General features: G+C 42.2%; 1 protein-coding gene across 1 annotated transcript in view; it reads left to right on the top strand.

The window, feature by feature from the left end:
* Window positions 1-23,839, top strand: part of LOC310642443 (rac GTPase-activating protein 1-like) — a gene marked incomplete at its 5' end in the record, with an annotated part of 47,353 nt that overhangs the window by 7,845 nt on the left and 15,669 nt on the right. Inside the window, 11 exons of the mRNA XM_083366166.1 lie at window positions 130-332; window positions 2,606-2,720; window positions 11,894-12,051; window positions 12,677-12,832; window positions 14,014-14,109; window positions 15,737-15,938; window positions 16,991-17,096; window positions 18,853-18,985; window positions 22,235-22,343; window positions 22,447-22,561; window positions 23,535-23,619. Of these exons, the coding sequence (XP_083222292.1) occupies window positions 130-332; window positions 2,606-2,720; window positions 11,894-12,051; window positions 12,677-12,832; window positions 14,014-14,109; window positions 15,737-15,938; window positions 16,991-17,096; window positions 18,853-18,985; window positions 22,235-22,343; window positions 22,447-22,561; window positions 23,535-23,586 (1,445 nt within the window). The 3' untranslated portion in view covers window positions 23,587-23,619. The remainder of the gene's footprint in view (window positions 1-129; window positions 333-2,605; window positions 2,721-11,893; window positions 12,052-12,676; window positions 12,833-14,013; window positions 14,110-15,736; window positions 15,939-16,990; window positions 17,097-18,852; window positions 18,986-22,234; window positions 22,344-22,446; window positions 22,562-23,534; window positions 23,620-23,839) is intronic.

The following is a 23,839-nucleotide window of genomic DNA, read 5'->3' as shown; positions in this document are numbered from 1 at the left end:
TCTTATCTTAACACATGTTATTCTTGGGTAGATATAAGATACGTATGTACTTGCAAGGTTTATGTAAACATAGATAATTCTAAGCCCTTGCCATCAAGATCCCGATACTGAACCCATGCGTCTCTTCAGAATATCTTCAGATTGCTGAGTGTCTTGAGGAGATGCGCCAGCGATGCTGCCAGCTGGATTGTGATCTGAAGAAGACAAAACAGCAGTTATGTCAATCAAAATCAGAATGTTCTGTGCTGAAGATGAAATTGAAACATGCCCGGAACCAAGTAGAGGTGGAAATGAAGAAAAGACATTGGGCAGAAGCTGAGCTGGAAAAGCAGGTTTGTGAATTTTATTCTCTTGTCAGAAACAGCATTCCCACAATGAGAAAACCACTGTGAGTGGAAGAGGTGGGAAAATGAAAAGCATCTCTTCTGACAAGTAATAGATTTTAGGGAAAAAATAGCCCCTTAATCTGAAAACAAGAGTGGACCACCTCTGGCCTTCCAGCTATAATTGGATTTGAATTCTTAATAGCGCCAGAAAACGTGGCAATAGAACCATATTTAAGAGTTTGAGGCTAGTGGTTACTATAGTTAACATTTCTACCATATCTCATTCAGTGCATCTGTTGCATTTTTATATTTCTCAAAAAATGTTTTTGTCTAGGACAGGAGTGGGGAAGGATGGCCCTTTTATCACTTGTAGACTTCAGCTCTCAGAATTCCTGAGTCAGCCATGCTGGCTCAGGAATTCTGGGAGTTGGAAGTCCACAAGTCATAAAGGGGCCATCATTCCCCACCTCTGGTCTAGACTAGAGCAACAAGTGTCAAGCTATGAATACCCCTTGCATTAGAACTGCCATGATGCTTCTAGCTTGCCTACAGGTATGGCGGGGGAGGGGGAAAGATTTTGGAATTCATAGGTGGTTTCTATCACGGTGAGAGTCAAGGTCACTGAAGAAATGTTTTGGCGAACAGGTTTTCCCATAGCAACCTTTCAAAGACTAATTGGACAAGGTGACCTGAACTGTCTGAGAGGGGAGGGAAGGTTTTACTCTTTTAACTATCTTTTTCCTGCCATATTGCCAGAGCTGGAATTCCTTTTACTGTGCCAGCATGCTATACCTAATAAAGTTGTATGTTAGAGATTGCAGTGTCTCTAGTGCAGACATGTCAAATACAAGGCCCGGGGGCCGGATGCGGCCTGCGAAGTGGTTTCATGTGGCCCGCAAAGCTATCCTGGAAACAGTGAGGGAACGGCCCCCACTGCCTTGGCCCTGGCCCAGAGACCCTCCTTCTGCCAAAGACCCTCAGATCTGTCCCACTCCTGCCCAGGCCCCCATAGGCACCCTTGATGCGAATGATGTAGAGCTGGCCATGCCCATCCAGTAGGCCATACACACTCTAGCCATGCCCACCCAGTAGGCCACGCCCACCCTGGCCCTACCCACCCAGCCCCTTGAGGGCAACTGCAATGCTGATGCGGCCCTCAAAGAAATTGAGTTTGACACCTCTGCTCTAGTGGATTCACTTCATTGGCCTTTTCAGCCTGAACCAGGACACAAAGCTGCTCCCATAGGATGACATTTGGAAGGCTCCCCCCTTCTCCCTCAGAAGTCCTCCATGTTCAATTCCCTAGGTTCATTTTCTCTTTGGTGTGCCATACACTGCCACCACATACCCTTTAGGCATACCCCTTCCTCAACATCCTCTCTGCTAATCCCTACTACATTGCATTGGAGCAAACTCCCATACTCTGTATTTTCTAAATTGACAAAAACTTTTCTACCTGGAGAGGGTTAGGGTTTGAGAAGGATGGTGGCATTTCTTCTTTATTTTATTATTATTTTTTTACTACCTGCTGAATTAAGCATTTCTTCTCAGGGCAGAAATGTATATTTCCTGAGAAACAGTTGCCAACCTGGTGAATGCTAGGCAGCTTTGCAGCAGTGAACAGCATCCAAGATAAAAAATCCCTGGCGGGATAGTTCTAAATGTGGTTGGGGTACTCTGATAGATTCAAACAGCCTGCTGTTATCAGAGCAGAAGTAGGAAAGTACAATGTTCGCCCCTCTTGTTTTCTTTTGAGAAAAAGTCCTCTCCAACATGATTTGCTTGTCTTATCATAAATAAATAAATAAATAAATTTCTACCTGCTCTCAAGTGGTCTAAGTTTACCTTTTGTTTGGGTGGCTTTACAAAGGGCTTTGGAATTGGGCTGGTCCTCAATTCTGCCCAAATGGCTCATGTTCCAGACTCCTCCTTGGGAGCTGGTTCAAAAACAACTATGTAGTAGGGAATTCACAAGAGAAATCTCAGATTCAGATACTTTCCTTTAGTAGAAGGGAATCAACGTGACCTGGGATACTGTCCTAATTAAACTTGAATCCTAGTTTAATCTAATTTATTCTGATGGCTCTGAATAAAACATTGATGTAAAGTTAATGTAATCCTGATCATTCGTTCCAGGTGAGAATAGATAATTGATCTTCTATCAGTGCAAGTCCCGAGAGAACACCCAGGCTTAAACCTTGTTTCAGTTGCCAGATGCTCTCTTGAGCATCATTTCATTCTTTTCACTAAGAGGATTTCTTTGTTCTCTTCTCTCCCAGGAATGCAAACTGCAGCTTATCTATAAATACCTCACAGAGGACCCACAGATCAGTCCCCTCACTGAAGATCAACACGCAGACCTGGCCACTGTTGAGAAGCTGCGTTTCAACCACAGTAGCCCTCTGCCTAGAAAACAGTGAGTGTTAGAAGACCACGCTTCAGTTAAAAGGCTTTGATGTGGCATTCTTGTGCATGCAACCTTACACAAGAATTATGATCCCCAGACCTTCCTATAAGCAATGCAGAATCTGCCCTGGAAAAAGTGATATAGTTTGTCTCCATAAGAAACATTGTACATTAAAATACTTGAACTAAATTTGAAGTGTTCCAGTTTGGGATGACTCTGGCACACCTGGTGCTCTGGATGGGGAATGTTTATTTGTCCATCCTCTTCTGGGATTTCTCCAGTTGCAAGCAACATAAAGAAAATTATTGCAATCTGCCCAATGGATGATTGGAACTTTCCACTGGATCAGAGACATGATGGACCATTGAAGAACCTCATTCCCTCTTGCCCATCGTGCAGCCCTGTTCCTTGAGAGTTTTCCAAGTCAGGTATTCCCTTCAAAATCACCAGATATGGGAACTACAGGGAGGTAGGAAGACCATCTGGCATTAGATCTTCCTCTCTGAGATTGGCGCTCCATCTCCAACCCTGTAGAGAGGAATCAAAGTAATTCAGTGCTGCCTGGAATGCTGCAGAACCACATAGAATCGCATTCCATGTATACTATATATTTTTATAAGTATTAAAATTAATTGTAATGGCTTATCTCCATTCTCTCTGGCACAACTCTGTAATATAAGTACCAGTGACAAAGGAGGGAAATTCAGAGATCAAGAAGGAATAAATTGACACATGGACCTTCTATAGCAGGGGTCTCCAACCTTGTCTTAAAGTTGCCAAGGTTGGAGACCCCTGTTACATAGCATTTGATTAAATTTATAATCAGTTGTTGTGTTTTAGCTTAATAGATTTTTTTTAAAATATTTCCCTGGTTTTTCCATGATAGAGGAGAAGCAAGTAGAAATGTACGGGTAGTGCTGCCCACTTTTTGTTAGAAATGTTTGCTTGAATGCATGCACATAACTGAGCAAGACTTAAAAAAAACCACTCAGATATTTTATCTTGGGTCTTCTCAGTATCCTCACTGGATAGATCAGCCAGGGGCCACGCTTTTTTCCTGGATTTCTTCTACGTATCATGAGGAAGAAGGTCTGATTTAAGCATAGATTCTCAGATCTATGATATTGTTCTTTTAAAAAGTATAAATTTATTTTATTTTTATTTAATTTAATTTCTATACCGCCCTTCTCCCGAAGGACTCAGGGCAGTGTACAGGGCAATACAATAAAAATACAATATACAAAAGTTAAAAACAAAATTAAATACTGCAGCCCAAATCCAATAAATTAGTACAATAATATTTAAAATACCCCGAAACCCATCAGACCAGGCTAGCTTGTTCAAATAAGTATGTTTTTAGGTCACGTCGGAAGGAGCGAAGGTCAGGAGCCATCCGGAGCTCAACCGGTAAATGGTTCCAAAGGTCTGGCGCGCCCACAGAGAACGCCCTCCCCCTGGGGGCTGCCAGTCGACACTCTTTGACCGACGGCACCCCAAGGAGGCCCTCTCTGTGGGAGCGCACTGGACGATGGGAAGTTGATGCTTCTGTCTCCCCCAGAATCCTGGAAAGAAAAAAAGCTGGGTAGCCATTTGTCAGGAATGTTGTAGTAGAAGATCCCTGCCCTGAATTTGGGGGGGTGGGGGGTAGTAGCACTATTCATTGCATTTTATCATTCTGTAATTATCATTTGAGCTGTGCTTAAGTGGGACTGGGAAAACAAATGAAACCTAGCTAGATACTCATTTTGCATCCACTCTGATGTACTTTCCCAGGGGGATGTGTGCAACAGAAGAACCTGATACCTCAATTCTATCTGCCATCAGTTTTGACCATGCAGACAAGGAAGTTGTAAGTTTCATGCCTTTCTTTCAAGCTCAACATGGGAGAAGTAAAAGGGCTTGCCAAGCTTTTCAGAGTTGGAGAAATGTGTTAGAAGCAGGTCTCCTGAGAAATCATTATTCTGTTCAAATGTTCATTGACAAGGTAGCACATAAGGATTCCTTCCAGTAGGATATCAGAGCCTACAAATGGATCACAAAGAAAATGCACAAGGACACTTTAATGCAGCTAATGCAGTCCACTGTATTGCACACAGTGAGTGTCATTATAAAAAAAGAAATATGCATATGTGATGTGTGAAGAGAAGAAGACTAGTAACACAAAATTGAAGGATTGATTCTGCCACAAAAACATTCATCGGGAGTTGTTCATAGATTTTTCATGGATTAAACAGGGAGTAAAGTTTCTTACTGCATTCCATGAGCAAACACATCCATGCATGAAAGCCTGGATCCAGCCACTAACTGCCTGATGTGTGTGGCCATAATTTTTATTATGTGTTACATTTCATTTCTTTCTGACCTCTGGTTTCACTCCCAACTATCTCAATCATTGCCTCTGGTGTGGAGAGATTTTTCTTCTTCTCAAGATAGCACCAGTGCATTTGATAAAGTAGATGGTTATCTGCAGTCTTTTGTAATCATTGTTGTTATGTATGCTACTCAAGTCCCAGCAACTCTGAGTGGTTCAAGTCTTTGATGCCACAAGACTTTGGTGTTGGGGGAAAGCAAATTAACAAGGTTGAAGGCTTTTGTGTGGCTCTGCTTTTTACCGATTTTATTACCGGGAGTGAATTTCATTTTGTTGCTCCATGCCATACTTCTAGATGTCCCTGGACACAACCATTCATGGCTCCTGCTATTCCCTTTTAGGAGATAGAGATTTGACATAGTCAAGGTCTGGGTTGAAATTGACAAGAGTCTGCCAGATTTTCTTCCAGCTTGGGAAGGAGGTTGCAGGTGCAATAGAACAGGAGTCCCCAGCCCCCAGTCCATGGACCAGCATTGGTCCGCGGCATGCCAGCAACCAGTCTGCACAAACAAGCAAAGCCCCATCCGCAGGATGCAGGCAATACGCAAAACCACACCCCCTCTGGTCTGCGGAAAAACCTTTCTCCACTGCACCGGTCCCTGATGCCCAAAAGGTTGGGGACCTCTGCAATAGAAGGCCCTGGTGTGAAATATGAGGGCAATTCAGAAATAAACCTCCATTTGATTATCAATGACAGAAACTCGCAGATACAGAACTTTTATTATACAGATTAGAAAACTACAACTTTACATTACTTTTTGACATAATCACCATTCAAATTGAGGCACTGGTCATAACGTCTTACAAGGTTTGAAATTCCTTCTGCAGAAAAAATCTCCCGCCTGGGAATAAAGCCACCCTGTAACAGGATCATGAAGTGCATTGTTATCGTTGAAGCAATGTGATGCAAGCCACTGTTTCATGTACCTGAAGAGGTGGTAGTCGCTCGGCACCAAATCTGGGCTATAGGGGTGTATGTGTGTGTGTGATCAAAAACATCCCAACTGAACTGCTTCAAAAGTTCTTGGGTGCATCTGGCGGTGTGCAGGCGAGCATTATTGTGAACCAACACCACACCAGAAGTCAGCATGCCCCGAAGCTTGTTATGGGTGGCTCAACTGAGTTTTCATAATGTTTCACAGTAGACTTCTGAACTGATGGTCATACCACGCTCCATGAACTTCATTGCTGACAACAAATGGATAGCCATTTCTTGTCTCATTGTGCACATTAGTTCATCCATCTTTAAACATGCGACACCATTGATGTACGACATCTTCACTCATCACGTTTGGTCCATAAACATTACATAGTTTGCAAAGAATCGCAGCTGCTGAAAGTTTTTCCACACACAGCAAACGTATTATTGCACACACTTCACATTTGGCGGGATTTTCTATGGCAGGGTTCATTTTCAATTGATCTAGCGGACAAGTCAACTGCAACACAACCTTCTCCTTCCACTCCTCACTGCCTACTGAGTTACTGCACAGGGCGCTATAGGATGGGCGTCGCTATCCCTGCCTATTTCTTGCACATGCTCAAATGGAGGTTTATTTCTGAATTGCCCTCCTAGAAGAAAGTATACTTGTGCTCCCGATACATTGTCTCTGTGATCTGTCACTTGGTTGATTTCTGAGATCTACTTTAAAGACTGATAGATCTGTCTCCAACAAGAGTCCATTTGATTGATGGACTCAAATAGTGGGGCAGAAGATTGGCATGGTTATCAGGTTCTCTGTGCCTGCAAGCTCCCTCCCACTTCATTTCACACCCCACCTCTATCCGTTGACTAATCTGCTAGGCTAAATGTTTGGACTGGGGTTTACCTGCCTTCCAGAAAATCTTATTCGGGAATAGTTCAAGTGCAGGCTGCTGACACAGACCGTCTCTGAACCAGGAACTTCTCACTTAGGCACCAAAGCCTCCCTGTTAAGCACCTGCCCATGTTTGCCCAAGTCTATCTCACTATATATTAAGGAGAGTGATTAGTGGTGAATTCTGCTACTGACTGGTGATGCTATTTGGGGCAGAAAACAAAACCAGAGGAATATATACCAATCACTAACAATACATTGTCTTGCATTGTAACACAACTGTAAAGAATTGCTTATAAGTCTGGTTCCTAAAGTAGTTTAGACAGTGCTTTTTTTGTAAAAGAAAAAGGTGCTGGAACTCACACATGTCATACAACCCGCTTTGCCTACCCTACAAGGTTCCATCCAAAAAAGGTACCGGAAGTCCATTCTGAGCGTTCTATGAGAAAAAAAGCCCTGAGTTTAGAGGTTATCCATTACAGAAGTGCAGATTATACTGATGCAATTCAGGAAACTGCAGGAATTCCCATTAACGTGGCCATGAGGAGGATCCTTTAGTCTACATGTAAGGGAAAGAATCTGATCTGGGAAGTTTGCTACAGTGCTTGATACTAATTATGATTCTAATCTCCAAAATCCATTGCACTGCCAATTCTGACTCAGATCTGTATAAAAGTATGTGAAATATGGTGATACGATGATCCAAATCTTTCTCCCTTTGAATGTTAAATAACTTAGCATGTATCTATTGAAAAAAATAAGGGAAAAGACTAAGGATGGGGAAAAAGGAAGGTTGGTGGAAGAATTTTTCTTATGAGCCAGTGATGTCAGGAATGGGAAAGCAATTTTAATTTCAAACCGATTTACTTGAATCCCATGCTTGCGATTTCCAGTATACTTCATTGTAAAGTATGGGTTACGTTTAACAACATAATTTTAATGTAAGCTGCCAAACTGAAATGAAATAAATATTACTATACTATTCAAAACAGTTACTATTCCAGACAGTAAAATTAAAACAATTATTTATTGAGGCTTCTAGAATGTGTGTGATGTGTGCTAAATTAAGCCCCACCTATGTATGTTAGCCATTGGAAGCAATTTGTGCCAGTGAAAGTACTAGGGAATTGATATACGTCTGAGGTGGTAGGTAGCTAGAGTCTTCTTGTGCTTCCAAAATGCTGCATATATGGTGTAAAACAAAATTTGAAGGAGGAGGAAGCCTGCAAACTCAAGTTTAGAAATGATTGTTATTATAAATAACTTGTGAATAACATATTTCCATGTCCTCCCTTAAGCTTCTTTTTTTTGTTTATTTGTCTTCAAGGATGTAGGGATGATCAGATCTGTCAAAAGCAAAAACAGAGTGGTAAGTGAAGATGCCATGGCAAAACATTTATTTGTTTGTTTGTCTTGTCTCCTGCCACAATCAAACAACTCTCAGCAGCTTACAAATGCACTATTGCTAGACAGGGGGAGGCAGAATTTTGTACATGTGTGTAACCGCAATGTTTTTAACTTCAAATGACTAAATTAGTTGACTTCAGTAAGGCATTCAACAAAGTAGAGCACAACCTACTTCTTGGAAAGCTAGAAAAAAAGTAGGATAGATAGCATCACCATCAGATGGATTTGAAACTGGCTGACAAACTGTACTCATTGAGTAGCCCTTAATTGTACTACGTCTACATGGAGGGAAATAAGCAGTGGGGTACCACAAGATTCTGTCTTAGCCCAGTACTTGTCAATATCTTCATAAATGACTTAGATGAGGGAATAGAAGGGGAACTTATCAAATTTGCAGATGATACTAACCTGGAAGGAATAGCCAACACCCTAGATCAGGGGTTGGCAACCAGAAAAAGCAAAAGAGCCACTCGGAACCGGTTCCATCACATACACAAAAAAGTAGGAGCCACAAAAAGTGCGTGTGTATGCATCCACGCACGCGCATAAAACAAAATGTTTTGTGCATGCGCAAAACGGGAGGCACCTGCATGGCGACGGGTCTCCCTGGTGACGGGCGCTGGGTTGCGGCACCACCTTCAGCCCGGGCGCCGCCGGAGCCACCCCCAGGACCTCCAAACCGCCGCCCGTTCGGACAGGTGCGTGCGTACCACTTCCTGTTCGGAGAGGTGCGCGTGCACGGGGCGACTGGGAGCCGCAGGAGACGGCTTAAAGAGCCGCATGCGGCTCCGGAGCCGCGGGTTGCCGACCTGTGCCCTAGATGATAGGCTCAAGATCCAGATGGATCTTGACAGACTTGAACACTGGGCCCTATCAAACAAAATTAAATTCAGTGTAGAGAAAAGTAAAGTCTTACACTTAGGTAAGAAAAGTGAAGACTAAACATATAGATTGAGTGAAACCAGACTTAATAGCAGTAACTGTGAGAGGGATTTTGGAGTCTTAGTGGACAATCAATTAAATATGAGCCAACAGTATGCAGCAGCATCCAGAAAAGCTAGTGCAATCCTAAATTGCACTAACAGAGGGATTCAATCAAAATCACATGAAGCACTAATACCACTCTATAAAGCCTTAGTAAGACCACACCTAGAATACTGCAACCAGTTTTGGTCTCCACACTATAAAAAAGATGTTGAGACTCTAGAGAAAGTGCAGAGAAGAGCAACAAAGATGATTAGGGGACTGGAGACTAAAACATATGAAGGGACGGTTGCAGGAACTGGGCGTGGCTAGTCTAGTGAAGAGAAGGACCAGGGGAGACCTGATAGCAGTGTTCCAATATTTGAGGGGCTGTCACAGGGAGGAGGGGGATCAACCTATTTTCCAAAGCACCTGAAGGCCAGACAAGGAATAACGGGTGGAAAGTGATCAAGGAGAGATTCAACCTAGAAATGAAGGAGAAATTTTCTGACAGTGAGAACAATCAACCAATGGAACAGTTTGCCTTCAGATGTTGTTTCATCACTGGAAACTTTCAAGAAGAGACTGGGCTGCCATCTGCCAGAAATGATGTAGGGTCTTCTACTTGGGCAGAGGGGTGGGGATGGACTAGATGACCTATAAGGTCCCTTCGAACTCTATTATTTTAATTATAATTTTAATTCAAATCTCTGAAAAGTTTGACATCTACACCAATTTTTTTACCTAACAATGTTTTGTGGGATAAAAGAAACAAAATGTTTATACTTCCCTGTAATAAACTCACGTGGTTCTCATGCTTATAGGGTTTTTTTTTTCTTTCCATCCAGCGTTTCTCCTTGGCTCCCCTGGTTCGGCCAGCAGTAGCAGCCAAGCACTCACAGTCTTCTGAAACATTTACTAACAGCGTACGTATCTGTCAATGATGCATGAATGAGAAGGTATCCAAGATGCAGACTGCTAATTCTTGCCATTACCAACTTAAGCCTGTTATTTCATTAAATAGCTGTGCAAAGAAATTAGATAATGTGATGTTGCAAAGCAGGGATTTAAATATGACATCAAATAAGGTAAGGGAGGCTCAAGTGAAAATGATAGCCCACTTAACTCCTGAATGGTAAGATCACTAGGCTATAAAGCCCATCTTTCAGCATCAAGCTTGGTGATTGGTTCATTCTTAGCAGCCCATCTGGGGTCTTCTGCAGTGTTCCTCTGGCAACCATGTGGTCTATCCCGATAAGAGCTTTGTGCTTCCTCCAAGATAATCCAAGAGCTGTTTATGGTTCTTATCAACCAGGTTCCTCTTCTCTACTCAATCCACTCAATTTAGACACATATATGTTAGTTTGGGCCCTACTTCTTTGTTTGGTCAGGTCTAATTGTGTCATTACCTGCACATACACGTTGTAACAACCTTGCCTTCTTTATTTGGAAAAGTTGAGCTATGCAACTTGCAACTTGTGCAACTATGGCCTGCAAGCCTATACATCTTACTGATTAAATTAAACCCAGTCCTGTATTTCTGTCCATGTGAAATCTGATATGTATATAAGGATCTGCATTCCAGTTTGAAGAGATTATTGTCTGTTCCTTTTTTCACGTATCTTCCTTCTTTCCTTTCCTCTATTCCAATTCTTTCTAGGTGAAGGAATTACCTCTGATGACCTTGAAGTCTAGAGCCATTGGTGGCAGACGAAGCCTTGCTCACAGTTTATCACCCAACGCTCTAGCACCCAATTGTCAATCCCAGCTAAATAGTTCAATTTCCATGCACTCAGGTGTCCATTCCCCTTCATTTCCTTGGGGTGGGGGGTTGTGGTAACCCATATTGAAATTGAATAGATTAGTGAAAGCGTATTGTCAGAACGTTTAACAATTATGCAAGAAAGTTACTTCCTTCCTCTCATCTGTATTTGAGGGGTGTTTCCAAGTTACTGTAGCCATGAATGAGGTAATGGCAGCATGTGAAAGGGCAGCCTTATAATCTCTTATTGTTTAGGTGTAATTCAGGGCAGTTGCATTCATGGGAGAGGCCCTGTTTACTCTCTGCTTTCCTTCTACTGTCCCCCCCCCCTTTTAAGGAAGAAAGTGAGGCTGAGCTAGAGGCAGAGAAACGGGGATCCAAACTTGAAATCATATCTGTGATTGGATTCAGTCATTCAGTATGTCATTCAGTCACGAGTTTATTTGCTTGTCAGTGAAAAAGTGTGTTGTGTGAACCCTGACCTTATGGGTTGTAAACCCAAGGTTGTAGTTTAGTGCAGTGTGTAAGCTCTGCTTAAGAGTCAGTCTCCAGTAACAATTTCAAGTGTAAAGTTTTTGTTCTCTTAAGAATTTTGCAACTTCAGTGACTATATATAGGAGGAAAGGGTTGGTGGCTTGGGTCTCCTTCCTGGGCACCCTCACCGATGGGATCCTGGACTTCATATGTATGTTGAGATCTTGCCAAATATTCAGTCTGCCCTCTCGCTCCTCTGCTGCTTGGCAGATTAATCGTCCTTGTGTTCCCTGACTTAGTGCTCAAGGGGAAGGTTGTAGGTTGGTGTATATACCTCATGCTAAATGTGGATCTTTTTCTTTACAGAGCTCACTTCTGTCTGGAACAGCACTGATGAATCTGGTGGACAAAATAGCCATGTTGGACGCAAGGCCATTGGACCTACCTCAGGGGGAACTATTGGTGCCTTCACTCATTCATCAGGAATGCCACCACTCCAACAACACCAATTTGCTTCCAAAATGGTAATCACTTATTTTAAGAATAAAAAATAAACTACTTATTACAATGCAGAATTAGGGTTTCTGACGTGAATTTACAATTACGTGAAGGTTAATGTTTAAACTAAGCAAATCAGTATTTAGTGACTGGGATGTGGTTGCTTTTCACTTAGAAAAATTGCTATGACGCCCCTGGCTGTGTTCAATTAAACCTTTCCCCCCCCCTTAGCTTCTCGTAGAACCCCCCACCCAGTCTGAAAAACCTGGACTAGATTATTACAATCATTCCAGGTTGTCTCTATACTAGCGGTTTTGAAGGGAAAATGTCTACTCACTTCCAGAACTGCACAGCTAAGGTAACGTTAGCTTGGCTTTAAGACCTGTGTGTTTTGTTACTTCAGGGGTAACTTAAGGATTGCTCACAAGTAAGCTTCACCTAGGCTTTCCTTTGACAGCTTTCTCCAAAGTGTAGAGAACACAAAGATTCTGAGATTTCGAAGAAAGGGAATATTGGGCTGAAGAGCAAGGTTACAGTTTAGATATGTCTATTTTTAGAAATAGCCAGAGCTATACAGGCCCAATGTCGTCGTCTTTTTGCTGTGCTGTATTCATCTCCTTTCTTCCTTCTCTTGCTTGTCCTCTGGCCAAGGTGATTCGCCTGGACTGGTGTGTCGTGTGCAAATCCCGGCTTTGCTTTGGGAGGATGGCGCTTAAATGTTGCTCATGTCAGCTTCTAGTACATCCAGAGTGCAAGGAACACTGTCCCTCACAGTGTGTGCCAGGTGCCCACTCCAGAGTGAAAGAGGTGAGGAAACTCATAAAGTGGCAAAGTCATCCTCAAGTCAAATTTAATTTCTAGTGGTGATTATATGACCTCTGCAGTTGAACTCTGCAGATATCTTGGCAATAATGTGGAAGCCCTTTACCAGGGATGATTTCTTTTTTTTTTTCAACAATCTGCTTAATTTTTCCTAGAACTTCCTGGTGATCTTCAGTGCCACGATTGTTTAGCGTTCCTTGAGATCAGCCAAGGTCAGCTAAGTGCTGCCACCTGATGGCACAACAACAGCATATCTTTAAATTTGTTTTTATTTCCCCAACCCCTCCATTTGGAGGGAAGGCATTGCCTAGGTCAGGGGTCGGCAACCTGAAAAAGCAAAAGAGCCACTCGGAACTGGTTCCATCACACACACAAAAAAGTGGGTGCCGCAAAAAATGCATGTGCATGTGTCTGCGCACGCGCATGCACAAAAAACATGTGCGACGACGGGTGCGACGATGGGTCTCCCTGGTGACGGGCGCCTTCAGCCCAGGCGCTGCTGGAGCCACCCCCGGGACCTCCAAACCGCTGCCCGTTCAGAGAGGTGCGCACGCAGCTCTCCAAACCTTCCCACTCTCCAAACAGGCGGCGGCGCCACCTGTTTGCAGACCTGCCACCGTCCGTTTGGGTGGCGGTAGGTCTGCAAGCTGCCATAGTCTGTTTGCAGAGTTGTTGCCTTCAGAGTTGCTGCAAACGGGCCTCAGCAGCTTTCCCAAAGGGCGGCGCCACCGCCCGTTCCGAGAGGTGCACGCGCAGCTCTCCAAACCTTTGGAGAGCTGTGCGCGCACCTCCACCTGAACGGGCGGCGGCACCACCCATTTGCAGACCTGCTGCTGCCAGTTTGGAAAGCTGCCGCAGCCAGTTTGCAGACCTGCCACCTTCAGAGCAAGGCGGCAGCTCTAAAAACAGGCCGCGGCAGCTTTCCAAAAAGGCGGCGCCACTGCCCGTTCGGAGAGGTGTGTGCGCACCACTGCCCGTTTGGAGAGGTGCGTGCACACCGGGCGACTGGGAGCTGCAGGAGATGGCTTAAAGAGCCACATGCGGCTCTGGAGCCGTGGGTTGCCGACCTGTGGCCTAGGTAGAAACATTTTGGGGAATTGAGATGACTTGAGTCTAATAGGAAGAGATCTCTGAAGTCTGTCCCATGCTTGTAACCTCTTTCCCAGGGTATACTAGCTGATTTTGCGCCTTCCAAGCCACCTCGGGTGCCCCCCATTGTGGTTCTGTGTGTGGTTCAAACAGAGAAACGTGGCCTGCGAGAGGTAAGTGGAATCCAGAGGAAAGGTGGGCAAAAGTCAGCTATGAAATGTTGATGGAACTTCAGTTTAGTATAGTCTGCTTTGCTCTGCAGATAAACTTAATTCCCACTCCCTGGTGATTTTTTAAAATCTTTATTGAATTCTCTGCTGTAGCTATTTGACTATAGAGTTAGGGTATCTCAACACAGTTAGGTTAGCCCTTTGGATTTAATAGGTATATGGGATCCAACGTTTTAGAAGTGTTCTCAAATTGTATGCTTTTAATGTAATAGGGAGTGGAAATTGTTAAATATGTTTGCGGAGAAGAATCGTGTTAACTGTACTGAAAATGTAATGGAACATACGGGTGACCCTGGAGAATGAGGAGAGGAAATGCTGCCTAGGAAACAGGAGGCAAGAGGCTGCAGTCGCTTTAAGGATCAGAGAAAAAAAGTTAGGAAGGACCAACCCTAAGGGATCAAGCAGTTCAAAGTGGAGGCAGGAAATTTGTGCCTTCGGACTTGTAGTGTTAAAGTTAATGTAGCCTTGCCATTAAATAGAATTAGTTCATCTAGTTGTGTTTGCTGTCTGGATTACCTGGGAGGGGTGGGCTGACAGAAAATTGATTAAAATAGATAGATATTCAGTCCAGAAGAAGTGATTGTCTACTCTGCTTGAGAGAACATGTGTTCTATCAGCCCTCCTTCGTTAGACCTTCTCCATTGCTTCTGACCTCTGATGACTACCTTAAACAGTCTTTCAATTGATATTTTGTTGTTTATAAAATGTGGGTCTCTACATCAAATTCTCTAAACCCTGAGAAGTTTTCCCCGCTCTCTCTATTCTCTCTCTCTCTCTCTCTCTCTCTCTCTCTCTATATATATATATATATATATATATATATATATATATATATATATATATGTGTGTGTGTGTGTGTGTGTGTGTGTGTGTGTGTGTGAGATATATATATATATATATATATATATATATATATATATATATATATATATATATATATATATATATATATATATATTTGCTCGCACAAGCACAAAGCCGAAGACACCAGCCTGAAGATGACGAGTGGGACCTCATTGAAACGTTGCCAAGACACTCTCAATCTTACACGGGAAAAGACCCAAATACGCCAAGACCTACATACCCGTGAAAATCTATGAAAAAACACACACACACACACACACACATATATGTGTGTGTGTGTGTGTGTGTGTAGCTCTTTCAGTTTCTCATCTTTTTCCCTTTCATGTTTCAGTGCTCTTGATCGTGCTCTGTTTTTTAATCCACCTCTGCTGTGTGATCTCTGGAAAAGACACCACCCCATGAAAGAGTTGCCAACAGGTGTTGCATTTTTCTCCTTGTGCTCTGAAGTACGTTGAGGGATCAAATCCAGCTCTTCGCCGCCCTTGAATTTAGTGAATCTGTTTCTCTTCAGCAGCTGCCGTTTATTTTTGTCTTGTATTTGCTAGGAACCTCTTTAGGATCTTCATAACTTCCTCTCTCCTTTAATTAGACACCTTCCCCCTCTCTGAGGGGATAGCACTCTGATTTTTGACTGATGCCTAGGCTCAACTCCAGTGGATGTTCCACATCCTTGTAATTATTGCCCTGGCCTTTTGCTCACCTCTAGGCTGGACTGTATAGAGTGCCAGGAGCAGAAGCCCTCGTGCGGGAATGGAAATACAAACTACTGTCTTCCCAAGAGGCTCTTCCTTCCCTCGACCTTGTGGCTGATGTGCACGTGATCTGTGGCATCCTCAAGAATTTCCTGAGGAATCTGAAAGAGCCGTTAGTTACCTTTTGCCTGCACTCTGCCTTCCTGCAGGCAGCAGGTGAGTTGGGATGGGATTCTCAGATAAAGCTCTGGAGTGGAAGTGACCAAGGGGAACATGGGTGATGTAGGATACGACCAAGCTGAGCCCGAGAGTGGGGGATCAAATACATCATCAGTTTGGAGTCTCTATGCCCCTGGAAGAGACCTAAGTCCCACCCAACCCTTGAAGTCTGTTGACTTTTATCTGGTGCCAATTCCCCTTAAGTATTGGAAGACCAGATTCTTTTGTAGAGGTAGCATGAAATAAACCTGTGGTTTATTTGATCAAGTGAAGTACTAATACCACTTTACAATGCTTTGGTAAGGCCACACCTGGAATACTGCATCCAGTTTTGGTCACCACGATGTAAAAAAGATGTCGAGACTCTAGAAAGGGTACAGAGAAGAGCAACCAAGATGATTGGGGGGCTGGAGGCTAAAACATATAGGGAACGGTTGCTGGAATTGGGTATGTGTAGTTTAATGAAGAGAAGGGTGAGGGGTGACATGATAGCAGTGTTCCAATATCTCAGGGGCTGCCACATAGAAGAGGGAGTCAAGCTGTTCTCCAAAGCGCATGAAGGCAGGACAAGAAGCAACGGATGGAAACTAGTCAAGGAGAGAAGCAACCTAGAACTAAGGAGAAACTTCCTGACAGTTAGAACAATTAACCGGTAGAACAACCTGCCTCCAGAAGTGGTGAATGCTCCAACACTGGAGGTTTTTAAGAAGAGACTGGACAGCCATTTGTCTGAAATGGTATAGGGTTTCCTGCCTGAGCAGGGGGTTGGACTAGATGACCTCCAAGGTCCCTTCCAACTTTATATATTATTATTATTATTACTTCTTGATGTCTATCCTGATTCCTGATTTCTTGTACCTGACATTGCTCGATTCTTGGAAACCTTTTAGTTTCTTCCTGGATCACTGTACAATGAAGGTACATTAAGTGATTCTAGTTTCATTAGGAAAAATTGTCATTCATGAAAAAGGAGTGACGTTAAATGGCTGAGCACTCTGGATAATTTAAAAAGGAATAAAGGATTCGCATCACCCTTTCTTTCCACTCAGAAATCCTGGATGAATCTGCCTGCCATACTGAACTCTGCCACGTTGTCATGAAGTTGCCTGCGACTAATAGAGACACACTAGCATTTCTCATGCTCCATCTGCATAGGTGAGCACAACTTTAGGCTTGCAAAGGAGAAACTTAGTATCAGATAGCTGGGAGAGAGGATTTACAGGCCACCCAGTCAGGTTTCCTGCTTGATGCAGAAAAAGAAAAATTTTCTGCCAGCTTGCACCTGTCTTCTAGAAGCTTCCGAGTTCTCCAGTGAAGGTGTAATCCTCTTTTACAAAATAACCAAACACAACTTGCACACGTGTTTTGTCTGTCTTGCCAGAAGAGTAACACTGCTAATTTAGATCAATCTGCAATGCAGTAGCTGTTATTTTCACAACTGTAAACTCATTGAGCTGGATTGCATGTTAAGATTTTAGTGGTATCTGTTCCTCCCCATCAGACACATTTTTAAAGCAAAGAACTAGCCCAGGGGTAGGCAACCTCGGCTCTTTTATGACTCATGCACTTCAACTCCCAGAATTCCTCAGTCAGCTATGCTGACTGAAGAATTCTAGGAGTTGAAGTCCATGAGTCATATAAGAGCCAAGGTTGCCTACCCCTGAACTAGCCCAACTACTTGGCAGAGAGCCACATTTTAAAACTTTTTTTTCTTGCGAAACCAGTTGCTCATGGAAGCTGACACAATATCTAGTTCAGCCTATCTCAATCTTTTGCTTTCTAGATTCACTGAAATGAAATCTCGTACTTTCCTGCCATCGTGATCATAGCTGTTGAAATTACACTGAGGCATAATTGTTATTTATTTATTTATTTTTATTTTTATTACATTTATATCCCGCCCTTCTCCGAAGACTCAGGGCGGCTTACAAGCTTAGCAGTAGCCTTCATTCTATGTATATGCCTGCTTATTAGGGCTTTCGCACACACCCCAAGCGGCATTATTACAAAGTCAGCTTAATTGCCCCCAACAATCTGGGTCCTCATTTTACCTACCTCGGAAGGATGGAAGGCTGAGTCAACCTTGAGCCTGGTGGGATGCGAACCTGCACTAATTGCAGGCAGCTGGTGTTACTTAAGGAGGCATTAGCCCACTGCTCCACCAATACCTACTGTTATTTACGATACCTACTGTTGCTCAGAGGCTGGACTATTGTGAATACTTCCTCTTCCACAAAAAAAAAATGGGAATGTACAGTAGTACAGATAGTTCTCACTTAACAACCACAACTGGGCTTGAAATTTTGGTAATAAGTCAGGGAAGTTGTTTAGTGGGTCACAGTGGCTAAGGCTACCATGTGGTCATTAAGCAAACTATGTGGTTAAGTAAATCCAGCATATGAAATAACCCTTTCTTGCCATTTTCTGCTGGAAAGCAGCAAAAACCATAGCAAATTGCAATCACATGACCGCTGGTTGCCAAATGCCTGAAATACAGCCATATGACTGGGAGGGGAGGGGGCAGCACAACGTTTTATGGCAGCCAGAGGTGTTTTATCCTTTCCAAGGCCCTCATAACTTCAAAGGATTGTTAAGTGATTCATCATTAAACGAGGACTATCTATAACTTTTAAAACTTATTCAGACTTCATGATCCCCTATTGCAAAAGCATGGGTTTTCATTCAAACTGTAGATATCTTCCATATTGTAAAGGAAAAAGAAAGATTTCTAGGTTTAGATTGTAGCCTTGAATCAAACTGGGCTTCATGTGTGAATTCACATCCCTCATCGTAGTGTGTGAAACAGCTTTTCCCATCACATACCTATTAGGCACAGCTAGCGATATGTAGCAGAAAGACTTTTGCTGCAGCATGGGCTAGTACTTACATGGATCCCTCTCTCCATCCATAGGGTCATGCAGAGCCCTGATTGTCGAATGGACCGCCATAACTTGGCACGTATCTTCGGACCACTACTAGTTGGACACAGCACTCCCAGCCCCAGCCCACTTGCCATTATGGAGGACACACCACGCCAGTGCCTGGTAACAGCTGTGACGTCCTCCCAATTTGCAGTGGCTCATCACTGTACAATGCTCAGCCTTTATCAGAAATGCTTGATTTTATAGGACTGATTCCTTTATACGACAGTAACTTAACTCTTGTGGGATGGGTTGGGAGAACATAGCTTCTCTCAAATGTGAGGACGACCCTATCTCCATTACTATTTACACTAACATTGGAAGTACTGAATAGAAACATTAGACAAGATACAGAAATTAAAGGACTGGAGATAAAAGATGAAAAATATAAACTACAAGCATTTGCAGATGATTTGGTTTTCCTATTGGAAGATCCTTTGGAAACAAGCAACAAACGTCTGGAGAAAATAGAAAAATTTGGAGGAGTGGCAGGGTTGACAATAAACAGAGGAAAGACTAAAGTGCTAACAAAGAATCTTAACAGAAAAACCAAAAAATAAACTAACCAAAAAAAATAAATCTTCAAATAGTTAAAAAAGTTAAATATTTTGGAATTTATCTAACAGCAAGATGTGTAGCAATAAAAGAAGATAACTGCTAAAACAAATAAAATTGGATTTGGAAAAGTGGAAAAACTTCCAACTTTCAATGTTGGGGAGAATAGCAACAGTGAAAATGAATATCTTACCAAAAATACTCTTTATTTCAAACGATTCCTGTAAGGCTGGGAAAAGCCTTTTTTGATGAACTGAATACAATAATATTGAAATTTATCTGCAAGGGGAAAAAAACGAATTAAAGTGAAAATGCTACAAGAAGCGAAAGAAAGTGGAGGATGTGGACTGCCGGACAGGAGGTTATACTACCAAGCAAGTATTTTAACACGGCTTAAAGAATGGATAATGCTTAGAGACAAAAGACTATTGCACCTAGAGGGGCATGACCTACAGATTGGTTGGCATGCCTTTCTGTGGTATGGGAAGAATAAAATACATAGATACTTTCAAAACCATTTTATAAGGAATGCACTCCTTTCAGAATGGGGAAAAATAAAAGAAAAAATTTATATTAAGATACCCGAATGGCTTTCAACAATGGAAGCTTTTGCATACCCAAATTTTAACTACGATAAAGTTGTGACTTATAAAGATATTTCGGACAATGAAGGAAAATTGAAAGACAGACAAGATTTACAAGAACAAAATATTGGTCTAGCATGGTGGCCATATCTGCAAATTCAAATGAAATATTAAAAAAGATGTTAAAACAATGAGATTTTATAAAAAAACAGACAGAATTTGATCAGATGCTGCTAAAAACAGAAGAAAAGTTGATTAAGAAACTATAGATTTCTGTTAAGCTTAAAGATGGAGGAAGAACAAGTAAAAGAAACAATGATATGGGCAAAGAACTTTGGATATAATATAGAATTAGAAGATTGGCAAAAGTTATGGGAAAGAAATATTAAATTAACTAAAGCAGTGGCATATTTATTTTTTATTTATTTATTTTAATTCCAGTCTACATGGAAAATAATAAGGAAATGAATGAAATTGGATTACATACTTCAGAGAGCAAGGGGTTAGAATTTATTTATTTTTTATTTTAATTCCATTTATATCCCGCCCTGCTCCGAAGACTCAGGGCGGCTTACAAGCTTAGCAGTAGCCTTCATTCTATGTATATGCCTGCTTATTAGGGCTTTCACACACACACCCAAGCGGCATTATTACAAAGTCAGCTTATTGCCCCCAACAATCTGGGTCCTCATTTTACCTACCTCGGAAGGATGGAAGGCTGAGTCAACCTTGAGCCTGGTGGGATGCGAACCTGCACTAATTGCAGGCAGCTGGTGTTACTTAAGGAGGCATTAGCCCACTGCTCCACCAAGGCTCTTATATAAAGAAAACTTATATAAAATGTTTTACAGATGGCATATGACACCAGTGAGATTAGCAAAAATGTTTAAAAATACTTCAAACAACTGTTGGAAATGCAAACAGACCAGGTATTCATTATCATATCTGGTGGTCATGCCCTAAAGCAAAAAGATTTTGGGATGAATACATTTATGGTTGGAGAAAATGACTAAAAAACAAATAGACTTTAAACCAGAATTATTTTTGTTAGGAATAAAGGTAAAGGTAAAGGTTCCCCCGCACTTGCGTGCTAGTCATTTCCAACTCTAGGGGCCGGTGCTCATCTCCGTTTCAAAGCCGAAGAGCCAGCGCTTGTCTGAGGACGTCTCCGTGGTCATGTGGCCGGCATGACTAGACGCCAAAGGCGCACGGAACGCTGTTACCTTCCCACCAGAGTGGTCCCTATTTTTCTACTTGCATTTTTACGTGCTTTCGAACTGCTAGGTTGGCAGAAGCTGGGACAAGTAACAGGCGCTCACTCTGTTACGCGGCACTCTGGATTCGACCCGCCAAACTGCCGATCTTCTGATCGACAAGCTCAGCGTCCCACTGAGCCACCGCGTCCCTTTTTTTGTTAGGAATAATAGGAGTTAATTATGAGAAAGATTGCAGATATTTAATACTACATGTACTAACGGCAGGAAGAATTGTATTTGCCCAACATTGGAAAAATGAAAATTTTCCAGCTGAAGAAGTACTAATTAAGAAAATTCTAGTGTGCAAAAATGGATAGATTGACTTTAAAGATAAAAGAGAAAGAAGAATCAGTGTACATGGGATAATTTCTATCAATGGCTAGAAAAACAAGTTAGAGAGAAAGGAATGTGGTATGTAATTCTGAATATATATTAGCAAGAAGAAGGCTATTGAGTGACTAACATATTGTTTATGATAATTAACTATTATCTATTATTGTTTGTTAAACTCATGAACCCAGACATTATGCTGTTTGTTAAATATTGAGAATGTTATTTGGAAAAACCCCAACCCTAACTCTAATCCTAACCCTAACCCAAATCCCAACCCCAACCCCACCTTATTCCTAACCCTATAAAAACTATTCAAAACTATACAAAAAAAGTGAGAACAACCAAGACTTGATAGCTGGGTTGTAGTGAATATTCTTCTTAACCTCCTTTTTTTGCTTTTGAGATTTCACTGAGTATTATTTGATTAATAATTCATGGATTATTTGATTAAATTTAACTGCCAACAATCTTACTGTTGAAGTGACTCTGAGTGGCTACTTGTATATAATATACTATAAATTATAAATATATAATCATATATTTTGAGATATGCATCAGCTAAAGAACCAAGAGGGAGAGAAAAAGAAGGGGGAGGAATTAGGAGGTAGGTAGAGGCTGATGGTTACCGTACTTTCTTTCTATAGGTCATCTCCCGTCTCCTAGCATTGCCACTAAAATTTTGGAAGCATTTTATAGAAGAACAAGAAAATCTTGTCCCATCATTACAACAGTCCATTGTAATGAATCAGCAAGGTGAGTTAATTCAAATATAAGGCAGATGGAACATTGCTGTTTTGATAACCTTGCAAAGCAAATGTGTTATGGGAATGAACCAAATCTTCCCTGACCAGCACAGACCAGCTCTTCCATCTACTTATTCCACCAGAGGCCAACACTATCCAGATGAGTGCAGGAAATGGCTGCTTTCCAAACAAGCTTCATAACTGCATAGGCACAACTTTGCCACCTTTGTGAGTATTATATTAAAAGACAACATAAAGCTTGGCTATGTGTAATGGAATCACCGCATTAGTCAAACCATGCTGGAGTTTGGAGGTGGAAAAGGTTCACTCAGTATTAAGCTTCACTGTATATTATATAGTGAGCCAATACTGAGCATTATGTCACCGTATCTTTCTTTTAAATACCCTGTAAACCGCCCTGAGTCCTTCGGGAAAGGGCGGTATATAAATCTAAATAAATAAAATAAATAAAATAAAGTATACAGTGCATAAAACTTGTCCCTTCACAACCAGTGACAAACCTTTATCTATTGGGTTGTATTTTGGTGTGATTCTTCACCAGCCAGTGGATCCGGCAGCCGAGTCTGAGGACTCAAATGAGGAGGAGGGGCCTGAAGTGACATTGAAGTCTGAGAAAGGCTCTGAGCAGCACCAAGACTCACATTCAGATGAGGAGCTCGGCCCCTCTACTCAAGCTTGGGCAGAGACACAGCAGTTTTGGGAGCCCGAGTTGGGTGATGATGAGGAACAGCTGGGGCCAATCCTGGATGCGCAGAGAGGAGAGGCAAGACAGAGGAAGGCAGTGGGGCAGCTCCAGAGGCAAAAGAAAAGTCATTAAGAAGCCACACCCTGGCTGGACTATAAAAGGGGAAGGTGTGGGAGGTTCTGGTTGCCGAAGACAACTGTTCACACTGCGACTTCTGTGTTTTATTGATTGGGTTATTTGCCTCCGAAGTCTTGGACATTGAGTTAGGTGTGTAAAAATAAAAAGGGGGTTGCTTTTCTTGAGGATCCTGCCTGGTTCCATGAAGAGGGCTATTTCCTCGTGAGTAAAGCAGTTGAGCAAGTACTTGCGTAGGCTGGGACAGAACACATTTGGGCTCTTTTTGATCTGCCAGCAGCACCGTTATTAGTGGAAGGATTGTTTGATTGTAGAGGACCTGTTCATTCTTGGGTTACCTTTTTTATTGTCTTCTGACAGGAATGTTCCCCATGCCAAAAAGATGGGAAGGTTCTTACCTCTTCCAAAATAAGGAGCTACTCAAGGTGGCCATTTATTCTGATTGGTAAGGAAAATGTGTTCCATCACTTGGTGGTTGCATCATTCTTGCCTTGCTCTCTCCAGCAAGCCTCCTTTCAACTTCAAGCCAAGTTCCTAGTTTAGAAATATTTAATAGTCCATTGTTATTTCTTAATATTGGATGGTGTTTGATCTTCCTGAAGAACATCGTGGTTCCCTTTTTTTCCGTAACTAGGGACTCACAAAAGAGTGGAGTGAATCCTTGA

The sequence above is a fragment of the Vipera ursinii genome, assembly GCF_947247035.1.
Source record: "Vipera ursinii genome assembly, chromosome: 1".
In the NCBI taxonomy this organism is placed as follows: Eukaryota; Metazoa; Chordata; class Lepidosauria; order Squamata; family Viperidae; genus Vipera; species Vipera ursinii.
The sequence above is the reverse complement of the archived record's forward strand: the minus strand, read 5'-3'. Positions and strand labels throughout refer to the sequence as shown.